Source organism: Tubulanus polymorphus, chromosome 2, assembly GCF_964204645.1.
Source record: "Tubulanus polymorphus chromosome 2, tnTubPoly1.2, whole genome shotgun sequence".
Lineage (NCBI taxonomy): Eukaryota > Metazoa > Nemertea > Palaeonemertea > Tubulaniformes > Tubulanidae > Tubulanus > Tubulanus polymorphus.
Window position 1 is genome coordinate 4,528,895 of NC_134026.1, and position 25,854 is coordinate 4,554,748.

Below are 25,854 nucleotides of genomic sequence, written 5' to 3' on the forward strand. Positions count from 1 at the left end.
CCCGGAAAAAACAGCAAATTTCCTGTTTAAGCCTTATCACAGTATGTACAGAGCTATTTTCGGGTTATCAAAACGGGATTCATTAATATATATATATATATATATATATATATATATATATATATATATATATATATATATATATATATATATATATATATATATATATATATATATATATATATATATATATATATATATATATATATATATATATATATATTTGTTATCTTTTCTAAGCATTTGCATAGATGTAAGTTGTTAATTCTGAGTTAGAATTGTAATTCTTTTTTCAAATATATGATACTTCGAATTTACGAAACCAGGAACTCTGGGGAACCAGAGAATGTGGATACCCTTGATTGCATTTTTAAACCATCGGTCATCCGTTCTAGCAAAATGGTAACCACTGACTGGCGATTACGGCGAAGTCAAAAGTTGTATACTTTCACTTGGTTCATAATTGCATCCCTGTTTATTCAACGCCATTAATTACTATTTCACACCTCTGCATTGTGGGGGGTTGTTGAATTTCAGCGAAAATTTATTTGTAGGAGTGTGGTGGCCGGCCTTGCGGATATACGAAATGCCTTAATTATCATCAGCCGATCCTCTTGATATATTTGATACTGAATAGAAGCTATGATCCATAATTTGTTCTAAATTCACTATGTTCATTTTATCAGCCAAAAGGCCCAGATTTCAGTCTGGATATCAAATACTCGGTATATATATACTCATTCTTAGTGTTGGGTTGTGTCAACATACAAGGTGCTTATGCCTTTCGGTGTTATTTTTTTATTAAGTACCAATTATTTCGCCCCTTATTATTAGTATAATGCAAACGGTCTGCGGCGCACATTGTGTAAACAGAACTATCAGAATGATTTGATCTGATGTATTAAACAGCGATGTATTTATGGACGGGTAAGTTTTGATTCGCTGCCGGTCGCTTATTGTTGTTATCGGAGTGCATCCGATTTTACAGCTGCGAATCAGACCCGGATCCCTCAGGCACACACAGACGAAACATTTCGGATTGTTGATATCGTTTTGTCATTCTGCACCTCAACTTACTTCTAGCGAGAGTTCCGCTAAAATCAGATCCGATCAGTACGAAGAAAAACAACGCGAATACTGCTGTGATTTGGCTTTATCCGGATGCTCGCGCCTGCAAACTTGGATATATTTCTATGTCAATTGTTCTTAGAATATATATCGCGTTTCTGTACAGAAAATGCGACATTTTCATATACACACGTACATCGCATAGAGAGCTCTTCGTGTTGACATTTTAAAGAAAACTGCAATAATCCCAGAGTAATGCTCGACGGTGACATTTCTTCTTATTAAGAAATTAACATTCTTTCGAAGATAGAAAAAAATTCACGACATTTTCGCGCCTCAAGGCGGTGGTTATAGCTATACACATATATACATCTATTATTATGGAGCTGGAACATTTTTGTTGGAACGGAATATTTTGATTAAGATTTGGCGCAGTCAGACCCAATCAGCCAGCGACACAATTATAAAACATTGTTCCGGTAATTGGCCCAGGATTATTTGTGTTTCGAGCTATTTGGTCGTGTGATTTATCGAACAAGTATGTTGATTGAAAGTTTTTAAGGTTGGTTCGTGACTGGAAGTTTAGTCTATAAAGGGTATACACGCCGTGGTTTGCCTCTCATTTACGAAACCGAGCCGCGTTGCTACATTAAACATTTTTGGCCAACTTCCATTTTATATCTTCAATAGTAGTTGAATAGTCTATGCGAGTGAATATGATCAATAATTAGGACATTAAGGGATGTGCAATGGGATTTTTAGGAAGATCGCAGACGAAGCAGAACAAAGTTCAAGGAAAACCGGTTTTCAACAATATAATGCTGGAGAGAATGGGTTGATATTCAAACGGGCGGAGACCAGCCGTTTTGCGCGACATATATTTACGTGATGGATTTAACACTTTAGTGATGTCGTTTCTGTTTATTTATAGCAAATGCAACAACAATAAGATCGAGGATCACAAGAATTCACAAATTTGATCATTCTTATTATCGCGGAGCCCGGATACTGTATCTTTTGTTTTCTTTTTTCGGATAAAAGCCTCGAAGAACAAAAGACTATAATGGCGGCGGAGGATACACGAGCTGTTTTTCAAGTTGTTGACACAATAGTTATCGTGTTGTTCATATCGGTGGGAATTATCGGTAACTTGTTGATAATATTGGCGTATATATTGACGAAAAAACTACGAACGACGACGAACGCGTTTATTTTCAACGTAGCGCTATCGGATCTGTTCGTAACCGGATTCGGGATGGCGACGGTTCTGGCTAATATCTTACGAGGTGGGAACGCTTTGCCGCGGGAGTTGTGCCTGTTCACCGGCTGGTTGATCGTAACTTCGTGCGGTGTTTCGCTGCTTAGTTTGTGCCTTATAGCGTTCAATCGCTACATACGTATCTGCCATAGCGCCAAATATAACAAGATATTCAGAAGAAATCACACAGTCTTTATGATTCTTGCCGTTTGGTTTACGGCCATCGGAGTCGTTATGTTGGGTATCTTCTCCGGCGCTTGCGTTTACCGCTACGACCCAATACAGTGGGTATGTACGTTCAATAACCGCACCCCAAAACCGTGTTCGATCATGCTGACCGCTATCGGAATCGCCGTGCCTTCACTCCTTTCGTTTTTATTTTACATCCGAATCTACGGCAAACTTCGCCAGTCGAACAATCGTCTGAGCGTCCACGTAAACAATTCTGGCGTGTTGCCTTCGTCTGCAAGGAAAGCGCCAGCTTCAAACCGAAAAGAAAGACGGGCAGTGTTTATGCTGTTTATCGCATTTTTCCTGTTCGTGTTGGTATGGTACCCGTACGGTATCGTGATGATCGTCGATTCGTATGTCGGCTGCCCGAACCTTTTGATAAAAATAGTCACATGGTTGGCGTTCAGTAATTCGTGTATAAACTGGATCGTTTACGGCGCGATGAACAAAAACTTTCAGCAAGGATACAAAAATGCGCTGCTCTTCTGGAGCAAACGTTGGCAGACAAACGTAGATGACCGAATGAGCATAACAACGGCACCGCTGCCGACCACGAGTAGCACCAGTTACTCGTAACTCTACAGGACTGTAAAAAAACAATCGCTTGAAAATAATCGTTTAAATTGTAATTTAAGAAGAGTAGATGGAAATGATATTCAAGAGGGAAATAAATGTCATAATTGTTGTTTGTAAAAATTGATATTATCTTTAGCCAGGTATGCAGAGGTTGTGCAAGAAATGAAAGTCACCTGATTATTGACACGTACAGAGGCTAGACAAAGGATGAGTAGACCAATTAAACTCTGTAATGACTCTCGTGACAGACTAAGTGAAATTCATAGGTGAATTTACTCGGCGAATCGATATACGCGATGCAGATTCTCGGCGCGAAGACTTGATTCGCTGAATTAATTCGTCGGTCAAATGATCACATGATGATTCAGTATGTATTTTTCGCCGAATTTATTAGGTGGAGTTGATACACATGGGCTAGATTAGCAATTCGGCGATGTTTGATTCGCGCGGGTCGATTTGCCGAGACTACAAACAAAATTTACATCGCGTCCTGTGGTAATTCGGCGATTCGCTGATAAAATTCGCCTAGTCTGTCACGGGTTTTATCTGACGCTTGCGAGGATTCGATCTCGGAACAGGCGGCGGTCCTAGTCATCGACCTCGCTTACCGGGACGATTATTGCTGTGCTTGACCAAAATCCACATGTGACTCTGGCGTCATCCAGTCGTGACCAAGAATATTCGGTGACATCATTTATTTTCAAGGAAAACTCTTTCGCTATAGTTCGCGAATTCAATGAATGTTAATGCCCTTTGATGCTAAAGTTCAGCCGGCGGCCATATCTATCCAAGCAAAATCAATTGATTATATTTACGTATCCCGGCTTATTCCCCGATTGGCGTCAGTCTAGAAAAGTTACTATATACAACGGTCAAACCTGGTAAAAACAGCGCAGACGATTTTCAGTTTGTATTAGTACACAAAAATACAGCCGTCGACATTATAGTCTAAACTGAATGAAATATGTTTAGCAGCAGCACTTTCGTTTGTATACGATGCTCTTTGTCAAGTTTGAGTATTGTTTGAATTTGAAATGAAACAAACCGTCTTTTTTGTTTTAAAAGAAGAACCAACAGTGAATGTATCGGATACAGACAGTTACACCGCTTACCTCGGATCTCGCCGTACCAATAGCTTTTCTCCGAGGTGTAAAAGCTAACTTTCGTGTTAACTATTCTAGGCAGTAAAAAGAAGCCGGAATGCGATGTTCACGATGTGTTTTGTTTTGAATGCCTAGAATATTAGAATATTTTGATTCACTGATTCGTGAGGGAAGGTATAATATAAAAAGTTTTGATATAATTTGAAGTACCGATTGGCCATTGCCTATTTACTGGAAGAAGCATATGCGCATGTTGTTTTACAGTGACCTATGAGTGAACTACCTAGTATGGCTGAGCTAAACGATTATCCGACGTTGGTGAATCAAATGACGGATTCTTATTTGAAAATGAATTGATAAGGAAAAATCTGAAAATATTTTTCGGGGTTAGGGAGTCCTGGGTAAGCGACTCTAGAGAGAGTCTAGTTAATAGATACCTTATCAGATTTTTGTTACCGTTGCTGAAGAAGAAAACGCAGTATAGAGACAAAAAATAGAATGTACAGATTGAAATGCTGATGCACAGAAATAAACATACGAAATATAGATTTCAAATTATTTATGTCGCTTTGTTCCGCACGAATGTTTATTCAATGTAACACCGTTCATGTGGAAAATAAAAAACCGGTTAAGTATTTCCACAATATGCCTATGTACAAGTGTAGAAAAGCGGTCGTTCGGTTTTTTAGTAGTTTGTGCATGTATTTCCTCCATACGGCAGCTTTTTGACAGATCTTTTGTATTAATTATTCACGGATATATTTTCTGTCGGAGCTACGCGAGGCTTTGTTGTTTATAGGCCGTTGAAAAGGTTGAGTACTGGCGCGGTGGTTGCTAATGGCGACATGTACACTATACAAACCTCAATGGCTGTCGGGGCCCTATGCAGAACCGTACTGAAATAAAACAAATATCTCGTTTCGAACCCGCATATATTTATACGCTATATCGAAATTAGCCAGCGTCTTGCAGATTACTGATCGATTTCAATAACAGTTGACGATGGAATCCGTTCTACTGGACACTAGATAAACGAAACACAAGATGGACCAGCCGGGAAAACTACATCGAGATATAATCACTGGAAACATAGACGTTCGAGATATTCCAGATGTCCAATCGAAGGTCATCCGCGTCTATCTCTGTTCGTCTTCACAGGGTAATTGAAACTTAATTGATTCTCTAGAAATGTTGAAAGGCTAGATTGGTGTTAGCATCGTTGATGTGCAAGATCTTCTCCGAAATAGTTTTCATACGATTTCTATTACAAAGTAAACTCATTAATATGAACTGAACCGTATACTTCTCAGTTAAGTGTGGAAAGTATCGTTACTTTTTGACGATCAATTCTTGCTTTTCTAGATTATTCATTTCGTTACTCAGTTCCTCATCTACTGAGGGGCGTTGCGTTGACTTTTGTGAGCTAGTTTTTCCTTGACTCTTACGGGTCCCGTGGATCTCTTGTAGATACAGTCGAGGAGAGGAATATTCTCGTCGAGACAGTTTATCCGAAATTACGAGAATACGCCAGGGAACAGTATGGCCTTGAGTTCCAGGTATATATCTATTTGCAAAATTTCATTTTGGAAAATTTCGATTGAATGAGAAAGAACTCTAAAACAAACACTTTCTGTCGAACCAATTGAACCCACGGGTCATTTCGTACTAAAAATCTCGCCTTTCTATAAGCGCTAATGAGCTTTTACATGGTTTCCGTCAATTACAGGTAGTAGATTTACACTGGGGTGTTCGTGACGAAATTTGGCATGACGGTCGGTACTGCGAATTTGCTCTGGCACAAATTAGCATATGTTGCGAAACGTCAGTCGGTCCATATTTTGTGGTAGGTGATAGACTACTTAAGATCAATTCGACTAACAGGAATGTTGTAGTGGTTGAGTTTTCTGAGTCAGCAGTCAGTCGGAATTCTCTATCTCTGACCCTCCTTTTCTGCTGATGACCACATTTAAACATACCTCTCCTGCCTGTTCCATTCATAATCCAAAAATAACGCAAAGTATTATATTACCCCAAAATATCTCAAAACACATATCTTAGTGTCCTAAAATTTGTATATCTATAAATATTTAGAGACCCCAACTTCCACGAAAGTTAGTTTCCTCCATAAATCCTTTAATGATTACTAAATACTATGGTTAGATCTTATCAATCATTACCAATTGGATGTGTGTAATTGCTAATACACATCATCAAATCGATGATTTATTTGTTTATACGACCAATTTTAGGCAATATTGGGCCAGAAATACGGTAATTGGAGTTTACCTCGAATGATTCACAGCAGCACAATGGAAGAAATTTTGTCGGCACTGAAGCGCCGCCGAAATAAGGACACCCGCGATTTCCCCTTATTGACCGACTGGTACGTCATCGACGAAAATGACGTCGAAAAAACATACGTGCTCAAAAACATTGTAGACGTTTATCCTTACATAGCAATGAAGGTATGTGCGGAAATGGCATATGTTTTGATAGTAGGTGCAATATTTCATAGAACTATCTAACGTTCTTTGAAATAATATAAACTAATAAAATGAATTTGATTTATCAATAATTTTCTGATAGCATAGACCCGCACATCATTTCCCTTGATGAGATGATGTTGTTCATCGTAAAGGTGCATAAAAATCTTTAATGTGTAGATTTTACAATTCAACGAGTTAACACCACCCTTAAATTCTATGAGATGGCTTTAGAAATATGTATTGTTTAGATACAATAATATCTACACATAATATATCGGGTATATGTGTTGAACATCCGAATCCTTTTCTTTTAAGAGATGTGAAAAATGTGTCATTTTTTCAGGAGGAACCGGAGAAACAAGCCGAGGCACTGGCGAGCTGGCAGGAAACTGAAACCGCATTGAAACGTTTGATCAGAAAGGGAGTGGAATACGCGACAACTGAGGGACAAATGGACGACATGCAACGACACCAATTACTTATGTCCGGTAAGGTTAAAAGCCATCTTTCAAAATCTATCACTTAAGAAATACAGCACATTGTATTGAAAATAAAGCTAAACGATTATTCCACGTAAGCGACTCAAATAACGGATTTTTATTTCGAAAATTGATAGGAAAGGAAAAATCTGAAAATATTTTTTTCCGGGGCGAGCGATAATCCTCAGGGGTAATCGGCTCCGAAGTAAGTGTAGTCTATAGTTATACCGTTGCGGACAAGAATCATAAGAAGAACAGTATTGAAAATTAAACTTTATATGTAATAAATGAATATCTTGGTGAAATATTTTCAGACTTCGACAGAGAGCTGGAATGTTGTATCATGCACGGAAACGCGCCCGAAGATTCCTGCCTCGTGTTTCATAGGACGATCGTCGACGTAAAGAACTACATGAACGACGAGCGTGCTGCGAAATTCATCGATCTGTCGTACAACGACTGCGAGGAGAAAATCGAAGTGGACACCGAATTTCAGGACATGCTCGCCGACACGATCGAAAAGAAAATACCGGCTTGGATCCCCGACGAGAACCGGCATCACTTCGACGTTCTGTGGAAATACGACGACGGTATCAATCCCGATTTGCACATGGAGTATTTACTCCAAAGCGCGCAGATCTTCAAAGATAAAATGACAGCGCTAATCGACCGGCATTGCAGTAATTTAAAATCTCGCCTGAAGAACGCGTCCGACGATCAAGGGCTCTACCAACATGTTCTAGAGCATTGGCATATGACGAAATTGAACAGCAAAAATTTCTACATGAGAGAAGGTTTACTGGAAGTAGTAAAAGATTACATCTACGTGAACACGAATCAACCTCTGGTTTTATACGGGGATGTCGGTGTTGGAACGACCTCTCTTACTGCCAAGGTGCAAACAGAGGTGAATATTAGATTAAACCCTTAAAATACGGGGTAACATTTATTCACATAAACTCAATTTCTTGCTTTTGCGTCAGCACTGTTCATTCCTCTGTGGGAGGTCTACATGGTGTTAACGACCCCAATAATGCTACTCAAATTGCGTTAGAAAAATAGCACGATGTAGATTCTATTTGAAATCAAAACCAGGCAAAAGTATGTATTTGGTTTTAATTCTATTACGATTTCTTTATTCAGGTAGTGAATTGGTTAGATGACTTCTTCATCGTGTCAAGGTATGTGGCACTTTCAGCATCGTGTACGTCATTACGAGATATCATGCACAGCGTATGCGAACAACTCTCCGTTATTCTCGGAAGAACATCTGAAAAAGTGCCGAAACCCTTCAAACTGCTACAAGAATATTTCTACGATCTTCTCAACTCGATACCGAAAGAGAAAACGTTGCTGTTGTTCCTAGACGGCATTGAACGTCTGTCGCCGAACGTCTGTGCTCACGAGATGACCTGGCTTCCGGAGACACTGAAGACTAACGTTAAGGTTATTATCACTACGGATCCGAAACGAAACGGAATACTCGAAAACCTTCGTCTTCGATATAAAAACGAATCGAATTACATCGAAATCCGGCCACTTTCTGCGGAGGAATGTCTGCAAGTCGTAGATCTTTGGCTTGAAACCGAAGGTAGAAAGCTTACTGACGTACAAAGGGAAGTAGTGTGGCTTCTGTTTCGAAAATGCTCCACTCCTTCTTATATGAAACTTGTTCTTGCTATGGTTAAGGACTGGCAGTCTTCATACGTCCCCAAAAATGAGATGTTACCGTGCGATCCAACTGACTGGGTTAATGAAACGCTTGATAATTTAGAAAACGAATTAGGTCGAGCAGTGGTATCCCGCTGTATCGCTTATCTCACTGCTTCAAACACGGGAATTAGCGACTCTGAACTTTTAGACCTTCTGTCTCTTGATGATGATGTTCTGTCTGAAATTTTCCATGTTTGGCATCCTCCGGTGAGGAGAATGCCCATTCTTCCTTGGTTGAAAATCAAAACTGCCCTCTCTCCGGTGCTCACTGAAAAGAACGTCGAGGGGGTGACGGTAACTTGTTGGGCAAACGACATGTATAGGTATGTGGTCACCGTACGTTACATGTACCAATCAGAATTCAAACAGGAAATACATAGAAATATGGCTGACTACTTTTTGGGGATATGGAACAATAGGAAGAAGCCATTTCTCTTGCCAGAATCTCTGATCGAAAACCAGAAATTGCCATTCTGTGCGGCAGAGGCCGATCGGTTAGTACCATCCCAACCGTTGGTATTCGGTGACGAATCAAATACGATGTTCAACAGACGAAAATTTGACCAAGTTCCTCAGCACCTTTATCTATGTGGTAAAATGGATGAGTTGAATAGGTTGGTTTTGTTTAATTACGAATGGCTGTACAACAAGACGAAAGCGCTATCGGTGCATCACACGATCTTCGACTTGAATTTGAATCCTTGCGTCGAAGCGACACTCGTCGAGGAGGCTCTAAAGGCTGCTATTCCCGTCATTGAAGAGAACGTCAACAATATGGCGACCGAACTTTCTGGACGTCTTCTAAGTTATTACAGCACTCATGAAAACATCAGGGAACTCATAAAGCAATGTGATAAGACTGGCCTACAGCAAAGTGCTATGATACCTACTTATTCCTACCACCAGAAACCCGGAGGAGCTTTACAAAGGACGCTGAATGCTGGACAAGAGGTACACTTCTTGGCTCTGACGTCTAATGACCAACTTTTGATGACCAAGAATAGGGAGGACAGCGTCGTAAAGATTTTCGATCTGGCTACTGGCGAACACCAGTCAACAGTTGATGTCTCAGTGGGTGATATGCACGTTACACCAAACGGAAAATATTTCGTGCTCGTTGACCACATAACAAAAATGGTCGTCAAAGTGCACGATGCTAAGACTGGCGATTTCATCGGACAGCTTATACCAGCGAATCATATCTCTTTAAAACCACGGGAGAAGTTTACGATGTCGAGAGTCTGTGTGTCTGATGACTTCGTTTGTGTACTGGTATCTTCCGATATCAGTTATCTGTGCATAGCAGAAGTTTCAACGTGTAACTTTTTACAGATTCTCGGATTGGATGGTCGAGCGACTGTGTGCGAGATTTCGCCCGATTCTTCGCTGGTTATGGTGAACGCATCGACTAGCATACTGGCGTACAACCTACGAATTTTGCAACACGTGGGAACTGCGGTCTACGACTCGAAGCCTGTCGCAATTGCATACACGCCCGATGGGAACAAAGCGTTCTGGCTGGATGGCAATGTGAATAAGATCACGGCCATGTTGATGAGGAATGGAGTTACTGATGTCTCATATCGTGTAGTGATGGAACATGCTGTCACAATGGATACGGTTACACATATTGCCATATCAGGTGATAACAAATACGTTCTCGTCCGAGGAAAAAGTACCATATTGGTTTATGATATCGCCGATGAAAGTATCCAAACTCGCTGTTACAGGCCTTTCGATATCCCGAAAGAATTTCGTTTGCCGCGTTCAACGACCGTGGAACTGGTCTTCACGGGAGCTGCCTTTTCCCGAAGTAATAAACAGGTCATAGGCACGATATTCAGGAATATCTACGTATGGAACATCGAAGATAGTACGTTGTTGAAGACACTCCAAGCTCCTGTCGGTGTCATTACCACACTCCTGGTAGCAAAGCGACATGGACAGATCATTACCCATCAACAAGGCTCCGAAAATATCCATGTGTGGAACATAGAAGATACGATCGGCAACGGGACAACGACATTAGATAAGATGACACATCCAATCGTTGACATGCAACTAACGACAGATGACCGACTATGCGTGGTGAAATGTAAAAACAGCGATGAGATTGGAATAATTGATATCGCTACTGGCGCGTTAACTGACTTGCTGACGCATGTTGGGCCTGTGATAGACTTCACCGTAACCCCGGACGGCCAATATGTTTTTGTATCCATTAAAGCCACCAAAGCGTGTCATTGCAATAAAATCTGGAGCGTGGTTGATCGATCAGTGATCTATGAATTCGGCAGCATTCCAGCATTTGCCGTATCCAATAGAACGAGTAACGCGTTCTACATCTTCCATCAAGGAGACAGCGCAGGCGGTTCTTATCACATACGGAAATTTAGCCTGGATCTCGACCGCGTGCGCGAAAGTAATTTTACAAATTCTGTCGTGAACTTGTTATGCAACTCATTCGTCACTGCCGATGATAACTATCTTATCGCCTTATCTGCTGAGCAATTCGATGGAACGAAAGCTAGATACGTAAACCCAACGATAAACATATACGAAATCAGTGATTCTGATGAACAAGTGGCCAAACTCGAGGAAAGTAATATTTCATCGGAGGTGCTTGCGTCTTTACTGGTGAATTTCCAGAGGATTTTGCACGTGCGCCCGACTAATTTCGCGTATATCATTCTGATCATATACGTCAGCTATCCGGAAGATGATGCCATCGTCCGCGAGGACAGTGTACAACGTGGTCTCGTGCTGTTTGATGTCAACTCGAAAATGGTGAATCACGTCTGCGAAAACTTTTTCGGACCGACGGTTCCCATCGATCACCGTTTGCTGTTTAGCCCCGATCTGACATACTGCATCGATTTCCAGTCGAATATTTTTGACGTTAGCTCGGGTTACTTCTTGCGACAGTTGAACGAGGATTCCGCGCAACCCTGGGCTTTGGCCGTTGGTGGTAAAGTAGTGGTATTTGTAGACGGTGCCGAGTTGTACGCTCTTCGACTAGAGGACGGTAAAGAAATAGTGCGCTGTAACGTTCAGTCGAATATCAACAGCATCAAGGTCGGATCAGACGAGAGAACGGTCGTTATCGGCTGCGCGGACGGTCGCGTCCAATCCTACATGGTGATCGACGAAATGTACGAGAACCGTTCACAGCTCATCCGTTCGATTCCAACCCGATCGCCATCATCGGAACTGAAACGCACCAAGTCTTGGGACAAAATCGACGACCTAACACGATGCGATACTCCCAGCATGAGAAGTGGGAAGACGGATAAGGAACTACTCGACGAAATTACTCCCATTCCCAGATTTCGGCCTCAGTCTGACACGTATCTTTATCTGAATCCAAAGTCTCAATCTTGTTTGATAATGTAGTGCTACGTGAATTTGCATAAAATATTGTATTAATTCGCTTAACATGTACGTAGGCAGACCGAAACATCTTATATAGAAATTATGTTTTCCGAAAGCTGAACACCGCTTTTAATGTTTCAGATGTGCCAAATGAAACCAACCGCTTAGAATTGCCACTATATATATATATAGCCATAAAATGTTTAGTACATGTATTTATACTTTTTTTTCTTAATTTTAATTTATGAAACACGAATTTTTGTTACTGTTGTTATCTACGTATACGATGTGATAATGTGGTAATAAAACATTTATTGAATTTGAATAGTTCTTCTGGTACAATCGGATAAAGCCGGACTCCTGGACGATAACGCTATTACGTTAGTCACGTTGAAAGCCACGCGCCTTTGGAATTGGATTACTCATTATAGTGCGCGACGAAGTGCATAGTGATGACGAAGTTGTACGAAAGCAATTAACTCTGGATTACCTTTATCATCATAGGTTTTAAAAAAGAATAAGTTTCCAAAATATGCGGTCCCAGGTTTCATATCATCACATTCAAAAACCCCAAGAATAGCCGGCAAAATCGACATTACATTTTTTTAAGAATAATGACTAAATTAGGTTTTTCTAGCTGCTGAGCTGATTGATATTCAATCAAAACCTTTGTTACAAAAAAAAAAAACGTGGCAACGATGGGGACATTGAGACCGCCACAATATGGTATACCTAGAAACTGGAAACTTCTTTATTCGACTTCATTATTCTAAGATATATTATTACGTACAGGAACATGAAAATGAAAAGGAACATGTTTTTCAAGAGCTGTTCCTCGATAGGGGAAGCTTTTTAAGTCACGTCATAGCTGTAGTACAAATCACGTTCCTCAAGCGCTTCACGAGCTTCAACCAGTGAAAGTCTATATGTACGCTTCGCAAAGTGTGGAGTGATCACATGTTTAATCAATGCACAACATGCTTTTTAAAGCTACTTTAAATATATTATTATATATATTCGCATAACAAAAATATGTTTAGCTATGTACATTACAATTTCATATTTACATTATGGGATTGTTGACCACATTGACATCTTAAGTAGAATTAAGATTTAGAAAGAATTTTAGAGCATTTGATTACAAAATGATTAAGCCCCAAGCGAAAAGCTACACAAATGTCTCTCGTGCGGGTGCACCCGACAATGACATGAATTTGGCAATGCCGCCATTGCGCTGTTCTGCATCACCAGCTTTCGTCGTCGAAATGTACGTTTTACAGCATTTTTCTTGCGTATTTGGGAGAACTGTCCGTTCGTTTTGATTTGGTGACTTCACTGTGGTTTTAGGAAGTTTTCTGACGCGAATAGCCGTCCAGCCACAGAGAAAGTACCCAAGAGCACCTCCGAGCACCATCGTGATCCATATCCAAATGTGGCCTTTCATAATGAGGAGCATCAAAAGATAGGACATCGTCATTTGAACACATTGGAGAAATGCTTTGAAGCAATGCAAGCCTATCAGATATAGCCTACAAAATATGCGTTGAGATTATCACAAAAAGAGCTGGTTCTGTCTTTGTATAATGATCGTAAAGGCTTTTGAACAATACTGTCTTTATGCAACAATTCTTACAATTCATAGTTTCACGTATTTAGTAAAAACGCATATATGAGGTCGAGTACTTTTGAGCACACAATATTTGCAGTAGTGTATATACTTGCCTAGTTTCTGTGTGTCGAGGGCTTAGGGCGTAAATCTTCGTCCATTTCACTACCTCTAATCCCACTGCGAGCGAAACAGTTAGGAATAGAACTAGGGTTAGGTCTTTATAATAGAAAATATTAGATATATGATATATTATATTAGAACGACGAATAGAGAAAAGAATGAGCACTTATAGACATTTTTCTATACCTATTACATCGAGTACTTTCCACGTTTCAAATAAAGACACGAAGTTGAGATCAAAATTGAAAATATGCTGAAATTAATCGATAAAATGAGTTATTGATCACAAATATAAATATTCTGCAAATTTGTCATATTACTTACATGGCCACCTGTCTCATCAGCCTTCATCGCCTTTAGTTATCAGTTTCATTTCGCCTCCATTTCATTGATGTGAAGCATTCAATCGCTGCAAAATAATACAAACCGTGAACATAAACTTCGCCTTATACGCGAAAAGTATTTAGGCTAAGAGGCGGCCGGATCGCGTCGTTGCAGGTTATGGGTAGAACAAGACATGCCTAATTTTATGAAAATGCGTGATTCTTGTTTGAACGAGGAATGTACGTGAATATTAGATTTCACGGTTCGCCTACATTATCCATAAAACTTTTTCTCAGAGCCAAAATCAGGTTTTTATAATGAAAGACCACTTTTGATCCGAAAAATATTTTCACATTCTCGTCACTTGGATTGTTTTCAATAATGCCCAATTAACCAAATTAGCTCCACGATCGTTCAATGAAATTCAACTGAACATGAAGTATATACATTATTTTGATTATGACGTCGACAGTGGTGATAATATTTCAACGTGTTAATTACCCCACTTGAGACTTAACATTTAAATGAATTTAAGAAGCGAACGATAGAATATTGTCTCAAGGGTTACTATGGAGGTAAGTCCACCGAAATTCTGTGTGATTTTGGGATATATCAATGGAATATGGTGGGTAATTGGACGGGCCATGTTGAAAATATTTAAAAACGATCAAAAATATTTACATTCAAAACTGTTTCTTTTCTCGCGCTAGAATTCAAAACGTTTGGGATTCTTGTTTTCACGCGCGAGAAAACAAAAATTGGCCAATGTGAAAATCTTTTATCGTGCATCTAGCCGGACAGAAATTTCTATCAGAATAATGTCCGAGTCAGCCACCATGATGGAATGACGTCATCGAGATAATTTTTTTTCCATCTTCGGACACTTTGCGATGTGGAACGAAGCTGCCAGATTTTCCCTTTTTGAAGATAATATTCGTTTTCAGGTGGTTTTATCGGTAGTTTGGAAGGCTTCAGCCGCTGTCCTATGTACAGCTGCACTTCTCGCAGTAATCGGATACTTCCTGATCGGGAAAGTTATGCACAACTCACGCAGTAGAACATCTACGGGTAAGTGCTGCAGGGTCCGCGTGAGCCCAAAGCTCCTTTTTAATCGGCATTATTTGCTTAGCCATTGAATAATCATATTTCAAGGGGTTTTCTTTTACTGATTCGTTTCATTGAAACTCTTTTTAGGGATGGTGCTCGGAAATCTACTAGTAGTGGATATTTCGATAGCAGTTATAACGATACCGCTAATCGCTACACTTCTGGCGGTGCCAAGTCTGGCCCAGACTCAAGCCTTGTTCCGGACAACGACGTTACTCAATTCGGTGTTATTCCAAGTTCACGACTTCACGATTCTTACGACTGCCATTGATCGGTAAGTATATTGAACATTCCGTTGTAAAGACATTTTTACGTTCATAGTTTTCGGATTTCAAGCTTATTTTGTCGATTTATTCTAGATTTTTAGCTGTATACAACTTGGAATGGTATTACCAAAACATTAGCCAGCGAGCGGTTGTTATCGTCCAAGCGGCGGGTTGGATTTTTACAGGTAAATTTGAAGAAGTCTATGTATATTTTCTTTACGCGTCACATCTGTAATCTGTTTATTTGTAAATCATCTAGACCTCATTTTTCAATTTTCAGTTTTATTCATGGGATTTTCTGGCGCCTTGCACTATCGAGGATCTTCCTCGAACTATACTTCGGTTCCTTTCCCGACTCAGATCGTTTGCAGCAAATTTGATGAGTTTGTCTCGTCAGTACATCTGTGGCGGTACGACATCACCACGGAATACTTCTTCGGCATCGCCATATCAGTTACTGCATTTGTGATTGCGTGCGTTTGCGCTCGAATGCTAGTGTCTGTAAATAAAGAGTACAGCGCCGAAAACGAAAATCTAGAGAGCGGGGCGGCAAGAAAAAGCAGCATTTCCAGACCACCACTCAATGATATGGCATACAGACGCCGGTCAACGATGTTCATCCCAGGTTACAGCACTCAAGTTGTCACCAGTGAAATCCGCAGTACGGCGACTCTTTCCCGCGTTGTGCTCTTCAATACTATTTCATATTTCATTTATTTCGCTATAAAATGCTATTCACAGTCGACGAATTGTACGGAGCCCTATTCCCAACTCGTTTGCATTTTGATTCGAGTTATTTGTCTAATGCTCCATCCTTTATTTCTGATTTTCAATAGTAGACTTCGCACTTCGATCAGCATCCTTATTCACAGTTGGCGTAATAGTTATTCGGTGTATGGCTCCAAGAAAGGCCCAGTGACGGCCAGAGAAGTACAGAATCGTGCCCCAAGAGTAGGCCAAGATGCTCAATCCGATAAGTACGAAATGCCATCATTTCTTGTGGAAAATCCTTCCCAGAATAAACTAACAATCGAAGTTATCATGAATTCGGACGAGGGTGGTGCTCACCCGACCGAACCTACGCCGCATCGATCCGAAATAGAAAGAAGTCTGTCGAACGTATCGGTGATTTCCTGTGAGATTTCGGTGAAAAATGCGTCTAAATCCAATTCTGAGAACGGGTCCGGTCAAAAAGATTCGGAAATCGTGCATTTCTTACATCGGAGTCGCGCTAGTGTCGATTCGATGTTTGTATCGGTCGACTCGCCGTCGGAATGCACGAGTTCCTGGTCGATTTCGGCTGAAATCTCTCCGGGTCGCCCTCGGGCACCAAGAATGAGCGCGTCGAGCGTCAAAGAACGCTTCCTTCGTCCCGACTCCATACAAGAAATGGGTAGCACATTGGCACGTTCGACGTTACCGGTTATCAATAAACCGGTGAAAACACCGCAGTCGCGTCGACGACCTTTCTCTTTCGATTGTGGCCATCTCCCTCAAACCGGGAGGTCCACTTTACCCCCGATTGAAACAATTACCGGAAGTATCGGTGGACTCCCTAAAGGGATCGAGGAATGCAGGCATTTTGCTTGGCCCGAATGAATGTACGTATTTAGTAACCACCCATATCTTAAGGGTCTATATATGACCAATCGTGTAGATCAATGCATTCGCTGTCTCTGTAAGACTCTTTAAGTGCGTGATAATCGAGATGTTTTAAGTTGTAAAAATTGGGTTTTGTAAGAATTTCCATAAAGACACGTTCATTCGGTGTAGGTTCACATGAAACCACCTACCCCCCCCCCCCCTCAAACAAAATGAAATAAAATATATCCCTATTCCACGTATCCCTAAATATATATATATTTTTCATTGAATGACACAGGCCTTTTTACCTTTTAAACGGAATCTTCTATTTTTAAAATCAAACTCCTCACAATCAACGATCGTTCCATCGGTTCTCTTCCGCTGTATTTAGGCCTCATGTGTGTATCTTATGCAGATTACATGTATATATAAGCTTATATAGATCTATATATATTGTAACAGATGTTTTGGTAATAAATGTTGTCCTGTCAAGATATGTTTTTCCTGGCTTATTGTCACTGATTCATCAATTTCATCAATTGTGAACATCAAGAAGCGATCATTAATCTAAAAAAAGATACCCAGCATATGCATAGTTTATTGCTCTTTAAAATTCCAAAGGTCGTGTGTTTATCAAATTATCACCGTATACAATTCAGACAAATAATGTGTTCGAAAAAATTCTATTCCACGTTTATTAAGTTGAAACAGCGAAAAAAGAGAAAAGCGAACGTTACCTTTCTTGACTTACAGTTCAGAATGACGTTGCCAGGAGATAGACACTGGGCCAGTGATTACACGTAACTTATGCATAGATCGAGTCTCTGACTACTCGCTGCCAAACATCTTTATCAGTTTGAAATGGAATTTGTCCTTTAAGTAAACCTAACTGATTACAGTACATCGATATGTTTTCATGATAGACCAAGCGACAATCGAACTCAATGTACGTGTACGCGGTTTGTTGGTTCATTGTACGGTGGGCCCAAAGATTGATTATAGCCGTTATCGGTGTATTAGTAGATGTTTGTATAATGTACTTAATAAAAAGGTTATGATAAGGTTATTTTTCATCGTAAACAAAATGCAAGATATGGATTTTAAATGATCAAGAAATGTATTTGAATGAAATTTTTCTCAACTGATATAATTCGTAGATTTAGCAGATGCTTACTTCTCGCAGGGTTTTCAATTTCTTATTTGGGCCTATGTCTATTGTTGATACCGGGACTTCTTTTCTCAACTGAGTTACAGTGGAACCTCGTTATAACGAACTCGGATACAACGATTCGTCGGATATAACAAATATAGAATTTCGTCCCAAGTAAGAAATTAATTAATTTCATACCATGGATATAACGAACTATCGGTTATAACGAACAGATTTTCTGGTTACGGTCGTGTGAAGTCCGCTGTAATTCGTAGATTTAGCAAATGTTAACTTTTCGCGGGGTTTTAGATTTCTCATTTGGGCATATTTCTATTGTTGGTAATACGTCTTTTCAATACGTTGGAAATGTAAAGCCGGTTTATTACAGTTAAGTTCAGCCTGCTACTTGGACCTTGGAGTAATCATTCGTCAAATGATTACTCCAAGCTTGGACCAAGAGGTAACGCGAAAACACCCAACGATTTTCTTCACCAACGACCCGACTAAAAGTACGAAACCAGTTATAAACTCGCAGAAAACCAAGCAACGAAACATTTGAAAATGGATGATTGAAATGATTTTATTAGTCAGTAATAGAATATACCAAAAAGTAGTTGATCGCATACTCTCACAACCGAAGAAGTGACCTTAAAGATGTAAACAACAAGCATTTGTGAACTCAAATGTGTGTGTGGTGTGTTTAATAGACATCATAAGTAAAATTGTTCTAACCTTCCAATGACCAAACCCTTACATCTACTTACAACAGAATTCACGAAATATACAAACAAATCTGAAATGAAAGCACCTCAACATATTCTATTTTCAAATAGGGGAAATTATTGGAAACCTATAAACTAGGAGCACATGCATGATATAAATACAGGAATTAAACAGTTTCGTGTTCCGCACATTCAAGCAACCAGAGACATTTTATAAGCACACGGTGAAAAATTGATTAACTACATAATCATTGGCAGTGATTTCTGGTTCATGTCGTTGAACATAAATACGTGTAAAGAAATGTGTAGAAAACGTATTTCGAATTAGAAGAAAAAATGTGTTCGCTTGAAGAACCCCCATTACCTTTACACAACATTCACAATCAATATTGACAGTGGTCTAAATTCCATTCAGGACAACTATCGGGTTTCAGTCACGATTTAGATCCTTAAGACCAGTCCTACTCCTAATAATCCTACGACCGATCGAACCAATAATGAGTTAACTTAAATCATGACTTCGCTAAAATACACGATTTTCTAGATTGTCTTTTCTATATTTGTTACTTCAATAAGTAAGGGATCATTGGAAATTTTAACACTCTCTTCAACGACTGTCGACTCTACCGTCCTCTGCAATTATCTCAGATATAATTGTTCTCATATTAGATATGACCAAAAATACATTTAGAGGAGAAGATTTGCGAATTGGTTGCGACAAATGAAACGAATTTATATGGTGAATGAGAAAAACGGTGAACAGAACTGGTACCGAGTAGGACAGAACTGCCAGAATGAAAGCGATTCATTTACAGGACCCAGATACATTTAGGGTTTCTGGGTTAAAATGTTGCTGTAATAGACTGCATCCTTGGTACAAATTTGTGGACGAATTCGAAATAATAGCACAAAATAGTTATCCATCATCAACTCAAACAGCACAACATTCATAATAATGGTGACAATAATAATAATAATAATAATAATAATAATTATGATAATAAATACAACTAAACAAGTTTGTGTTTCAATCAACATTGCTTTCAATAAATTTCCATCAAAACTGAGGCCGCTTTGAACTGGGGGTTCGATGATACGAACAACGATTAATAAACCCAGTTCAAAATGGCAGCAGGTTCATGAATTCTCAATGCAGCACGATTCCTGTAGTTGTTGTAAAGGTCCACGAAATGTATCTCAGTAAATTTGGATGGAATGTCACCTAAACGGTCTTTCGTGCTATAGTTCGTCGTGCCCGCTAGTTTTTCCCGTTCCTTGACTGTTGCACAAGGCCGGCGTTCTAAAATCGAATAAATATTCACACCGACTCGGCTCGGACGCGCTATACAGCTCGTTCGTCAATCCGCAATGAATGTTTACCTAGAATAATGAACATTCAAATGGCTATTAGACACTTATCCTCATTGCTTCTCTTCACCCAGGAGTAAATGGGTACCTGGCCTGACAGATAACACCTGAGCACCTAGCAGCTGCTCGGGTGTTACTTCACCGCAGGGAGAGATCACTGATATGGTTAGAATTATAGTCTGGGGGTATCAACACCGATTTATTGGAAAGCACCGTTGAACATTGTATCACAGTGAAAAGGGCGCTATAGGAATCAAATTACTATTAATCACTACACTATATGTCTCTTTACAGGGTTTAAACCTGGGTCAGTGAATTATGGATAAGTTGTATAAATAAATATTAAGCAACTAAATATACTCACAGTTGCTGATCTTTCAGGACCGTTCCAACAGCCTGTTCCGTGTTCAAATTTCATTTGACTATATTTGTTATTTTCTGGACCGCTCCAAGTTCCCCAGGTTCTAAAGATTATGAGAAAGAAAAATTAATTCTACTCAAATGTTTCGAAGCCATGAATTAATACGGCAACAATTTCTATATCATTACAACATACCCTAAATTAGTTTCATGACCGCCAGCTTTAGGAGCCTGCGAAGCCCTTTCAAACGGACAGATCTTGTATGTATATTCTCGGTCCGTAAATTCATAACATTCTCCTTTCAACGGGTAAAACTCGTTATTTGCCCCCATGTCTAACGCAAGGGTCGTTTGAATATCACTGAAAACAATAATAATTCCATAAATAACATGATTTCTTTTGTATACAACTTCCAAGAGATTATGCTCGTAACTAGCAGACAATTCCAAGGAAAAACAAAAATCTTACCTCATTTGTCTATTGTGCTCATTCAATTTGTCTTCAGCTTGTTTGAAAGTGTCACGCGCTTGATCAGCCACTAGAAAAGACAGTTTTTTGAGAGGATTACTCAAAGGAATGTATTATGAAGTTATGCAAATAACAAATTCATGTAACATTCTATGCAAAACCTAGAGCTTTCCTTGATCCAGATATATCTATTTGCAAACACCATTACAAGCTCATGAATATAACACTGTAAATTTACCTTCAATTAGTTTTTTCGTCTCTTCGTCATAATCCGGCTTTTGATCTTCATCTGGCTCTTCAGCATTTTCATCTTTTCCTTCTTCTTGGTCTTCATCTTCGTCTTCTTCGTCTTTAGGTAGTTCCTCTTCCTTCTGAATAAACACGGAATGATTTCATGTTCATCTTACGACGAAAAACAATCCAGTGGAAAAGTCACACGTTGAATAACATAAAATCAGCATAAAAAACAATGAGTGGTATGCATATTTCCCAACATCAGACGATATTCTGATATCCTTGACCATCAAAATTGGATGAGGATTACTGAAAAAAGTATTTCAATAAAGGGAATTCTAGAATCAGGATGCCTATATGAAACCACCTCCAGTAGAATATGTTAAGAGCTGAAGGTAATAAACTAAGCATATCAATACATATTTTCACCCTAAACTAGAGATTTCAATAAGGGGCAGTTTATGGCACCAGTCAATTTTACTGGATCAAGTTCCGGTTATCAGTTAAATTTGACCCATAAAACATTGAAAATGAAATGATTTCAACTCTTCAGTTAACTCTTACTCACGACTGTGGAACCGGGCCCTGAAGTTTAGATTAAGTCCATTATTCGCAAATTGAAACCCATGTACCTTAATACGAGGTTTAATGAAGAGAGTTGCACCCTGGATGCCTGCTAACTGAAAACTACAACCGGCATATAAGAAGTGGGAGAGAATTTGGAATACCTCTTTATGACCTTTAATTTTTATGCGCAAGCGAGGCATAAAATCATGACCAACGCCAGGGGCAGGTCGCTGCTGCTGCTGCTGCTGCTGCTGTACGACCTGCTCGTGGATGATCGGAAAAACAACAAAAGATCGAAAAAATACTTTTAAGACCAATTGAAATGAGAAAAATTTCGCCATTCAAAGAAAATGTGGGGTCTGGGGAGTATGTAGAAAATGTGAAAATACCAAAACGACGACCATTCATTAAGTAGGGAAAACAAGTCAAATGTGTCCATTGAATAATTTTTTCCCACTAAATTATGTACATAGGAAAAGATGACAAGAATTTCACAGACCCCTCGTTAAACTATATGGAAAGCCCAAACTTCAACAGATTTTCAAAACGAAGACAAACTAAGAGATCAAAATATTTCTTTCGTCAATATCCTTTGCTCGTACTTACTGGTTTTTCTGCTTGTGGCTTCTTGTACATATGTTTAATACTCTCCCATATCTTGCCTTTATACACATCGAAATTGATGCTTTCCTTATCTTCGAAGTATTCCTTAAAAAATGACATAATACTGTAGCAATACAATGATGGAATTAACTGATGCATTTTTTTCAATGCCAGTAGAAATTCGTGACAGTTTGTAGTACGTTTGAAAAGGTGAACATTCAACAACATGGTATCACAAAATAAACAACTTTGAGAAATGCTATTTACAACAAGGAACTGACTTATTGAAATGAAAAGGCTACAATTCCTGGAAATATTACAGATGTTGTATCTAGTAAATATACCTTCACTTCATCGACGGAAACTTCACCATCCGAATTTGAGTCAAATTCGGAGTGTTGTTGCATCTCCTGTACAGATATTCTACAAATGAAACGCGAAGCGGTAACAACAAACATCATTTAGTTTTAAGCATTGAAATATAAATTCTAGTCCCCCTGAGACAAAAGGTCTGAGTAAGGCGTGTTTGAATGCTAACTTACTCTCCATCCTCGTTTGTATCTAATTCTTTAAACGAGTCTTCAGTTTTCTTCGTCTCTCTTTCTGCATCTTTTTCCGCTTTTAAAACTGTAAAACAAAGTTGTTTTTTTTCTCTCAATTCAATGAATTTCCATTTACAGAAGTATAGCCCACAATAGAAATTACAGGAACGAGATGATAAAACAGACCTTCCCATTCTTTATCAAATTTCTCTTTAGCCTCGGTTTCAGGAGTTTCAGCTTCATTCTTAATTTCTAAAACATGAAAAGAATTTGTAGGGCATTCGAGCCATTGCTGGAGCATACAACTGTGGAAACAAGTAAGAATAAATTATTTACTTACTTTCTGCTTCATTTTTGGCATCTTGCAAACCTTGCTTTTGTGACTGCAACTCTTGTAATTTCAGCTATAATTTGAAGAATAAGAAAACACTGAAAAAATGTTGTAATCAATTTAATTTCTGCTCTGTTTCGATCACCGTGAATGTATTAATACCTGGTTTTGCTGTTTGGACTCCAGTCCCTGTTTTTGGTAGTCTATATATAACTGGTAGCCCTCCTGTTGTAGTTTGCGAAGTCTCTCCGCTTCTTCGCGCATCACTTTACCCATCTCACTAAGACAAAGACAAAAACAACTATAAAATTTTCTCCAAGTAGCCTAACGAAAAAGGAGAAAAATGGAATTGACAATGAAAGGTCTCCTCTTTTTATTGTACTAATGATACTCTTTAGGTTAAGTTGATTCAATCAGTGTATGGGTGAGAAGCCCATGACTCCAATAATCCATAATCACCAACCTCTTAACAGACTGTGGCCAGTTTTACAAAATTAAATTATCATAAGACGGCAACCTTCTCATTTTGAATGTGAATTGATTGTGATTAACTTTATGAAACCTGGTCTTTACACCATTCAGTTACTTGTCAGATTAGCTGAATATTTGTAACAGCAAAACTAAATCTAAGAAACAAGTTATTTAACTTATCACTTGGTTCTTTTACGTAATGAATTAAGATTAAACATTCTGTGTTGAACTTACTTGCAAGTATTAGAGCAATTAGCAAGTCCCGATGATTCATCAGAGCCATCACAACAATCTTTAAACAAACAAACATACATTTGGTCATTTCGAGGGTAGCCATTGGGTATAATTCAAATTCAGAGGGTATTCTAATTTAAATTTGATTATTTCCATGATTCTCATTGTTGTACTATACAGTAAACCTCAGGAAACTTTGCCTTACTCGGACATGGCCAACTGGGTACTTTTGACTAACTCTGACAAAATGCGAAATCATTTTCCTATACTTAATTCTGACTTTCACTTAACTCAGATGAATTTTGCCAGTCCCAGTTTGTCAAAGTTAGGCGTGGTTAACTGTATATGAGATTAAAGCCCCTTCATTTTTAAACCTAAATATCATAGGCCGCGCAAAATACTGGGACGTTACATATTCTATGAAAAAGTGGGCGATTAATGAAGATCTATGACACAACAAGAGATAGAATATATCACTCACCGCAAATACCATCATTAACTCTGGATGAGAATATATATTCAGGTCTGTATCCCGCATTCACGCAATAGAATTGACCATTAGCACATGCCGAGGTACCTGTATGTAGAAGAGGTATTCATACACCTAAGAATTCACGAGCAAATAAATCAACTGATATCACAACTAAAGAGAAATATGGATAATGGATCTTAATAAGTAAATGCTATTCACATCAAGAACGTTTAGATAACTACCACAAAATGGATATTGCATATTCAGTAAAACTATTTTCAAGTATAGATTTGGTATTAAAATAATTTGAAGCGTAGACCGACAGGTCCGTGATTTTCTAACCAAGCTTTTCGAATTATTCATAGTCTTACCCGGTTCATCGGTGCCGTCCATGCAGTCGCAGTAATCGTCATTAACATGGTGGAATGGAATCGACCGCGAACCATCGAGACACGTAAAATCAATATCAGGGTTGTAAAAGGACAATTCTGCAAATATAGCAGAACGAAATCAATCAACATCAACACTAACAGACTTTATACTTGGATTAGGCCAAACAAATTATCCAGACTACCCGAGTAGGATTATCGAACGCACTTTAAGTGTGAGTATGGGAGCGAGTGCTTGGTGGAACAATAAATTGATTGGAATTGATGATGATTAGTCGAGCAGAGTGAAAAAGTACGGCTGCCTACTCGATATTGCGACTCCTTTGACTTTCAGCGCTGTGTTGGATGCAGATACGCCGTTCTCTGACCCTATAACCAGAATGTAATTTAGGAGGATTAGGGAGAAAACGCAGTATTTTTGAAGATTAACAAACCCGGCACGAACTTCTACGTCAACAGTCGCCATTTTAACCCGTTTAAATTTCTCGATGAAACGACGCCTTGAAATTCAGATACTTTCCTCCGTAGTATTTTATTTCCCAGTTGGACAAAACATGTCATCAGTATACCTTTTTGTAAAAGGTAAAAAAGTGAGCTGCTTCATTGGTAATTTTATTTTACTGAGCATTTTAGAGGCAATACAACC

General features: G+C 39.0%; 4 protein-coding genes across 6 annotated transcripts; 2 read left to right on the forward strand and 2 right to left on the reverse strand.

The window, feature by feature from the left end:
* The first annotated feature begins 1,730 nt into the window (after nt 1-1,730).
* On the forward strand, nt 1,731-3,202 carry LOC141899862 (melatonin receptor type 1A-like). The gene has a single exon (XM_074786444.1). It carries the CDS (start codon nt 2,132-2,134, stop codon nt 3,131-3,133), a length of 1,002 nt encoding a protein of 333 aa, XP_074642545.1. The 5' UTR covers nt 1,731-2,131; the 3' UTR covers nt 3,134-3,202.
* Nucleotides 3,203-5,150: 1,948 nt separating this feature from the next.
* Nucleotides 5,151-12,537, forward strand: LOC141898967 (NACHT and WD repeat domain-containing protein 2-like). Its single transcript, XM_074785117.1, has 7 exons — nt 5,151-5,395; nt 5,704-5,792; nt 5,963-6,079; nt 6,486-6,701; nt 7,066-7,210; nt 7,516-8,108; nt 8,345-12,537. The coding sequence occupies exons 1-7, from the start codon at nt 5,281-5,283 to the stop codon at nt 12,305-12,307; spliced, it is 5,238 nt and encodes a 1,745-aa protein (XP_074641218.1). The 5' UTR covers nt 5,151-5,280; the 3' UTR covers nt 12,308-12,537.
* A 681-nt stretch (nt 12,538-13,218) lies between these two features.
* Nucleotides 13,219-18,188, reverse strand: LOC141900120 (uncharacterized). Of its 3 annotated transcripts, XM_074786866.1 has the most exons (6): nt 18,034-18,188; nt 17,605-17,863; nt 14,340-14,424; nt 14,202-14,268; nt 14,009-14,111; nt 13,220-13,815 (listed from the first exon to the last, which is right to left on the reverse strand). In XM_074786866.1, the coding sequence occupies exons 3-6, from the start codon at nt 14,364-14,366 to the stop codon at nt 13,455-13,457; spliced, it is 558 nt and encodes a 185-aa protein (XP_074642967.1). In that variant the 5' UTR covers nt 14,367-14,424; nt 17,605-17,863; nt 18,034-18,188; the 3' UTR covers nt 13,220-13,454. The 3 variants fall into 3 exon arrangements, with proteins under 3 accessions (XP_074642968.1, XP_074642967.1, XP_074642966.1); XM_074786867.1 differs by lacking the exon at nt 17,605-17,863 and having other exon boundaries at nt 13,219-13,815; nt 18,048-18,185; XM_074786865.1 differs by lacking the exon at nt 17,605-17,863 and having other exon boundaries at nt 18,034-18,184.
* An 827-nt stretch (nt 18,189-19,015) lies between these two features.
* LOC141900206 (glucosidase 2 subunit beta-like) lies at nt 19,016-25,674 on the reverse strand. The gene is made up of 15 exons (XM_074786988.1): nt 25,515-25,674; nt 25,191-25,307; nt 24,829-24,924; nt 24,348-24,405; nt 23,805-23,922; nt 23,652-23,715; nt 23,498-23,563; nt 23,312-23,396; nt 23,114-23,192; nt 22,773-22,874; nt 21,604-21,736; nt 21,366-21,435; nt 21,093-21,257; nt 20,901-21,000; nt 19,016-20,548 (listed from the first exon to the last, which is right to left on the reverse strand). The coding sequence occupies exons 1-15, from the start codon at nt 25,672-25,674 to the stop codon at nt 20,408-20,410; spliced, it is 1,554 nt and encodes a 517-aa protein (XP_074643089.1). The 3' UTR covers nt 19,016-20,407.
* Between the last annotated feature and the right edge of the window lie 180 nt (nt 25,675-25,854).

Excerpts from the sequence above, each read along its gene's own strand:
- LOC141899862 (XM_074786444.1), top strand. The coding sequence starts at position 2,132 with ATGGCGGCGGAGGATACACGAGCTGTTTTTCAAGTTGTTGACACAATA.
- LOC141900206 (XM_074786988.1), bottom strand. The coding sequence starts at position 25,674 with ATGGCGACTGTTGACGTAGAAGTTCGTGCCGGGTTTGTTAATCTTCAA. Across the intron at positions 22,875-23,113 it reads TTTCCGTCGATGAAGTGAAG|GAATACTTCGAAGATAAGGA; the intron begins GTATATTTACTA and ends TCATTTTTTAAG. Across the intron at positions 21,737-22,772 it reads AGCCACAAGCAGAAAAACCA|AAGGAAGAGGAACTACCTAA; the intron begins GTAAGTACGAGC and ends GTGTTTATTCAG.
- LOC141898967 (XM_074785117.1), top strand. The coding sequence starts at position 5,281 with ATGGACCAGCCGGGAAAACTACATCGAGATATAATCACTGGAAACATA. Across the intron at positions 5,793-5,962 it reads AGTATGGCCTTGAGTTCCAG|GTAGTAGATTTACACTGGGG; the intron begins GTATATATCTAT and ends CGTCAATTACAG. Across the intron at positions 6,080-6,485 it reads CAGTCGGTCCATATTTTGTG|GCAATATTGGGCCAGAAATA; the intron begins GTAGGTGATAGA and ends GACCAATTTTAG.
- LOC141900120 (XM_074786867.1), bottom strand. The coding sequence starts at position 14,366 with ATGAAGGCTGATGAGACAGGTGGCCAT. Across the intron at positions 14,269-14,339 it reads CTGATGAGACAGGTGGCCAT|CATATTTTCAATTTTGATCT; the intron begins GTAAGTAATATG and ends GATTAATTTCAG. Across the intron at positions 14,112-14,201 it reads GAAAGTACTCGATGTAATAG|ACCTAACCCTAGTTCTATTC; the intron begins GTATAGAAAAAT and ends TCTATTATAAAG.